We start from the raw sequence: 5815 nt of genomic DNA, 5'->3' as shown, positions 1-5815 counted from the left end.
AGGAATAACGTTATGTCCTGATGACAGAACCAGCTCAAGCTGTTTGGTGAAGGGCTTTTCTTTCATAAGAGAAAAATATGAAGTCATCAGAGTCATGTGAGTATCTACTTTGGACAAAACTCCATTTAAAAAAAACAAAAACAAACAAGGACTTTTTTGTATTAATAGTCTCACCAAAAAGCAAAGCAGTGATTCCAAAAATGTCCATCAACCCTTTGGTTCAAAAATTATTTCACACCATCAGTGAAAACCTAACGTTATGAATGACACCAAAGACTTGTTTTTCTGCCTCACAAAACCCTTTCAAAAGAAACAGAAAAATCTGTATTTTGGTTGCAATCAGATTTAGAAATGACAGAATTTCCTCCCTAAGCTGGTCCCCATGCAGCTCTAGATAAAACACAGACCAGAGCAGAGTCACCTTTGTACATGTCCTGCCCAGTCTCCATCTGCTCCACTGCTACCCCACCTCACTCCAAACACTTCTCTGAAGCAATAAGATGCTTAAAACCACCCAGAAGTGCAGCTTTGCTGTCTGCACAGCAGGCAGCAGCAGGACAGGGAGCAGCCACCCCGAGCTGGGAGTGATGGGCACAACAAGCAGGAAAATGAGAGGGCCATGAAGCAGAGATGCCAGGGGGAAGCCTCTTGCAGCAGGTGCCTCTGGGTGGATGCTCTCAGGAACAGCAGGGGCTCAGCCTCAGCATACAGCCAGAAGTGGTCACACAGCCACCCTTCACATGAGTTTTTATCATGAACTGGATTGCTAAATGCTACTTCTTTCCATCCCTGTTTATAACCCTTCCCGCTGTCTTGTGCATCAAACCAGAAGACAAACTCTTAGGTCCTTCCAGCTCAGCACAGCGACAGCTCTAAGGATGCTCTGCAGATGCTGAGGGCTTTGATGGTTTTGACACAGGTAGATTAATTTTCTCAGCCATGCTCAACAAGAGCAAAGGAAAAAATGAAAGAGAGAAGAGGGAAAATGCAGCCAATCTTAAATAATTCAAGGAAAGACTGGGACAGGAGATAAGAGCTTATGTTCAGCTTCTGTATAATCCTGGGTAAATCCAGATCTGCCTTGGCCCAGTGAGGCCATCTGACATTAACAGACATTAGGTGCCTAAATAGTACTGAATTCCAAGTCTTTTATGCCTAAAACCTAACCTACTAATGATGGATTTTAAGTAATTAACATCACTGTGGTGTGGTGAACATCAAGTCCTTTGGAGGTCTCTGCTGTCACAGCAATGGGGTCCATATGACATACAGTTTTATGTTGATTTTTAGAAATCTTTTCTTGACGTACCTTTGAGTCCTCCTCCTCTCGCTTTTCTTCACACACTTGATGAGACAACAAGTTAAAAAAGCCATGGACATCAGCAGAATGATAGCACAGCTCACGATGGAGGCAGTCACTGCAACCTTAAATCCAAACGTCTCATATTTTGATATGGCTGCAGCAAAGCAAACACAGAAGCACATTTCTAATGTCAACCCATTAAATTATCTTTCACATTTTCATTAAACTGTGCTGAAACCTACCTGCTTCACACTTCTGCTCATAATAGCTCAGTGAGGACTTTCACATACTGTGTCAAGACAACAGAGTATCTTGGCTTCAGCTCAGGGCCAGGCAGGCCTCAAATGGGGCTATTTCAAAATCTCCTGTTTATAAGCTATTAATGAATTGTACACAAATACTTCACCACTGCAACTAATTAAAGCAGTGCCTTTGGTGCTGCAGTAGCTAAAAAGCACAACTTCGTCACCATTATCTAGTGCAGATGAGCTAGCAAACTCTTACAAGCAATTGTTAAGGATTGGAGCTGCAAAAATAAATAGGGGTAAATAGGTTTAATGGGTAAATGGGTTTAGAGCAAGGAAGTACCAGATAATTACATTCCGTTTGGCAGGCAGCAAAAAATGGGTCTTCCTCTGTTTGAGGAAGGATGCTGGGTGAAGGAGGGACAGTATCTGCAGGGCTGTGTGCTTACAGTGCCCTGGGGTTGGATGTGAATTACCTAGACAAGAGCAGGAGTGGGAATGTGGTGTGGCACAGCTGACAGATCACTGCCAACTCAGCTGGAGCACTAAGCATGTCTTGCTTCAAAACTCATCTAGTTCTTCCAGTACTACAATAACCAGCATCAGAAATGGTTCAGATGAACTCTACACAAAGCTTTGCTATTTCTGCAGCTTTTGGAGGGGAGGATTTATCTCATTTTTCTTTAATGGAATCTCTCAAATGAGAGATAAGAATAGCTGAGCTGGTGAGAGAGCAGTACGTGTCTAAAAGAGCCACCAGTCTACCAGTGATTTAAAATTATACAAGGTCTGAGAAGGGCTAAGATTCTCAAAGCTCAGAGGTACCATGTTTTGTTTCCCTGGGCCTACTTCTAGTCAAATTACTAACAACCTTCTAATAAATAAGGAGGCACACAGCATGAAAGGTAGTTCATGTTGTTGCCACTCACATGATATTTGTTAATATGGTAACATTCCCACGCAGTTGCCCCCAGGCAACCACCTAAAATTGTTAAAAAAATATCACTGTGTTTCTTTTACAGCTAAAATTACTTCAGAAAAGAATGGCAGGAGATTAGGGAGTTGACAAATATGCTGGCACCTTAGTTGGTCATATCTATACATTTTCTAAAGAGGGGTACAGCTTGTAGCTCCACAGCTGCATGTACTGCAGGGACAGAGCAAGGCAGTGACATGAGATCAGGCATAAAGCCAACTGAGTCTTTTCTGTGCCACAACAATTAGTGATGTCAGAACACACACGGAGCTCAATTACAGTCAGTGGGGGCAACTTTGAAGGAAACGGAATTTGTGTTTTTCCTTGCAGAGATGTCAAACATTCATCCTAAAGTTGGAGGGGGTGGGCAGGGCAACACGAAGGGGACGCAGCCCAGAGGGGCTGGCGTGGGAAGAGCCTTACGCTTGCAAGAGGGCACTGCAGCTGTCCAGCGGGTGCTGTTCCCTTCCCAGACGCAGGAGATGACGCCCGGCCCCTCCAGCTGGTGCTCAGCAGGGCACTGGAAGGTGATCACTGTCCCCAGGGCCGTGCCGTTGCCCTGAAGGATCTGCAGAGTCCCCAGCTGGGGAGGGGAGACGCGGCTGCACTGCCCTGCAAACAGAAACAGCAGGACAATGCAGAGCCAGAGCCAGAAGCAAAGGCCCACTTCAGTTTTACTGGGATCAGGTTATAAATCAGTCCCAGTTCATGGTCAAAACAAGGAACAGGGCTCGGGATGGGCGCTGCTGACTGCTCTGCCAAGCACCCACCCTTGGGTGCCATTCGACAGTCTCACTGCTCTGACCCTGGGACACAGTGGGTTCTACTCGTGTTGCAACACAACAATACTCAGACTGGCATGTATTAAAGATTTAAAAAAACAAGAGTCACTTTGTGGGTGCTCGTACAGATCCCGGGTGTGCTGGACTCTGTGTGTGTATGGAAGCCCTAGGGCTGGTGTCCTCCACATTGGGGGGATTCATAACATCTTCCCCACGACACTCAGACCTGATGGGCTGATCAGGTATGTCCCTCTCCTTGACAGCATCCTGTCATACCCTGCAGAAACCTGTCTTTCAAGTGCAGTGCGCCCTTGCCAGGCCTGGCTGCAATGGGCAGCAGGTTCAACAGCAGCTCCCCAGGGAAGGACAAACACACCCAGCACCTCTGCACTCAACGTATCCCCATCTGCAAGTGACAAACTCTGCTTTATAGCGCATTGTTCATTTTGAGTACAGTTCTGTTCATTCAGACTGTTTCTCTGTCATTCATACAGCTGCTCCTTGAGGCAAGGAGCTGGTCTCCCCTTGGCCACCTAATGACAGACACGAACTATACGTTGGGTTTCACTGTCACAACATTCTTTGTTTCACACTAATTTTAAACACAATTTTAATGACTGGTCATTAAGACAACAGATACCACCCAGATCTACTTCAAAGGTAACAACAATAGATACGTTCCTCAGGTTTTGTATATGTCCAGTGACAGGATCTAGAGACTGTTTTAAATAATATTTTATGGGTTTTTTTAACACTTACTAAATACCAGCACTGCTTCTGCACCACAGTCTGAGTTCCCTGGTTCCAAATGACTTCAACAGACTAAGAGGCAACTGGGCTGCAGCTGCAAGACCAGAGCTGCAAGCACCATGATGACACACACAAAAATTCAAAGGGGGAAAACATGCTTCTCAGACTTACAAGTAGTAAGAAATGTAGAGCTTTAACAGCCTCTTTGAGAACATCTTGATGGAATCACATGTTGATAACAAATCTAATTTTTAAGACTTAAAAACCTGTCTTGTCATGAATTCAGCTTCTGCCATCAAATGGCAGCTCCAGGCTTAGCACTCATCTACAGCTGATGCTCTCAAAAAGCCCAGCCCCCTGGAAACAAAACCCAAAGATATCTTAGCAAAAGACCAAACAAAAGTCACAATGACAATTACTGGTCTAATCTAGTAAGTAAATATGTAGTGAGGGCACACTTTTAAAAACACACCTTTTTTAATTCCATGCAGATTATTCCTGTTTGTTTTACCACTTCAGCAGCAATTTGCCTCAACGAGAACAAGTATTTTCTCCAGGGTTGTTTCCCTTCACCTCTTGTCCTTCCCTCCAGTGTGCCTTTACTGGAACATGTGGGATCCACGCCTTGGCCAGCCAGCCTCCTCACTTCAGATGAGTGTTATGACTTCGGGCTTTTCTTTTTGCCTTTATCTCTCAGCCTTATAAAAACCCCAAACCATCCTAAGCTGTAAACATCAACGTTTTTGCATTTTACATTTTCAAGGCTATTTTTAGATACCAGATCACATAATTAGAGCTCATGTAGGTGATGCTTCTAGCTGCAGGAGCTGCAGAAAGTAACTCAGAGCCAAATTTGATTCCAAGTACATTTGCTGAGCCACCCAGCAGCCCTCATCAGATTGCTCAGTAGACTTCCCAGTTAACCTGGACTTGTTACTCAGCCTCTGCCCTCCAAAGAACAGATCATTTGTCACTGAGGTCTTTCTTTCAAGACCTACTTCACTGAATCCAGCACTGGCCACCCTGAGGCAGCTACAGCTGGTTCAGGTGCTCTTGACCCTTCCCTGCACCATCCCTGCTCATGACAGTGCATGTTGAGTGATTAAAACCCCTGAATGCCAGTGACCTGTCAGCAGTGTCCCCCAGGGATCAGCACTGGGCCCAGTCCTATTCAACTTCTTTTTGATGACCTGGATGTGGGGATGGAGTCCACCCTGGGTAAGCTGGCAGATGACACCAAGCTGGGGGGATGTCGATCTGCCGGAGGGTGGGAAGAAGCTGCAGGAGGACCTGGACAGGCTGGGTTGATAGGCCAAGACCAACAGCATTAAATTCAACAGGAGCAAGTGCAGGGTCCTGCACTTTGCCCATAATCACCCCAGGCAGCTCCAGGCTGGGGAAGAGCAGGAGAGCAGCCCAGCAGAGAGGGAACTGGGAGCACTGGTTGACAACTGGTTGGACACAAGCCAGCAGTGTGCCCAGGTGGCCTGGAAGGCCAGTGGCATCCTGGCTTGTGTCAGGAATGGTGTGGCCAGCAGGAGCAGGGAGGTGATTCTCCCCGTGCTCAGCACTGGGGAGGTCTCAGCTCCAGTCCTGGGGCAGCTCTGGGCCCCTCACCGCCAGAAGGACCTCGAGGTGCTGGGGCCGGTCCAGGGGGGACCTTCTTCTCACTCTCTCCAACCACCTGAAGGGAGGATGTGGTCAGGGGGGTCTGGGCTCTTTTTCCAGGCAGCCAGTGACAGGACAAGAGGGCCTGGCC

General features: G+C 46.6%; 1 protein-coding gene across 1 annotated transcript in view; it reads right to left on the bottom strand.

Moving 5' to 3' along the window:
• SUSD3 (sushi domain containing 3) overlaps positions 1-3136 on the bottom strand; it is a gene marked incomplete at its 5' end in the record, with an annotated part of 14571 nt that extends 11435 nt beyond the window's left edge. Inside the window, 2 exons of the mRNA XM_010007819.1 lie at positions 1310-1457; positions 2948-3136. Of these exons, the coding sequence (XP_010006121.1) occupies positions 1310-1457; positions 2948-3136 (337 nt within the window). The remainder of the gene's footprint in view (positions 1-1309; positions 1458-2947) is intronic.
• Positions 3137-5815: the final 2679 nt, after the last annotated feature.

This window comes from Chaetura pelagica, unplaced genomic scaffold (genome assembly GCF_000747805.2).
Source record: "Chaetura pelagica isolate M959 unplaced genomic scaffold, ChaPel_1.0 scaffold562, whole genome shotgun sequence".
Taxonomy (NCBI): Eukaryota; Metazoa; Chordata; class Aves; order Apodiformes; family Apodidae; genus Chaetura; species Chaetura pelagica.
This window is presented reverse-complemented; position numbering and strand designations above follow the sequence as displayed.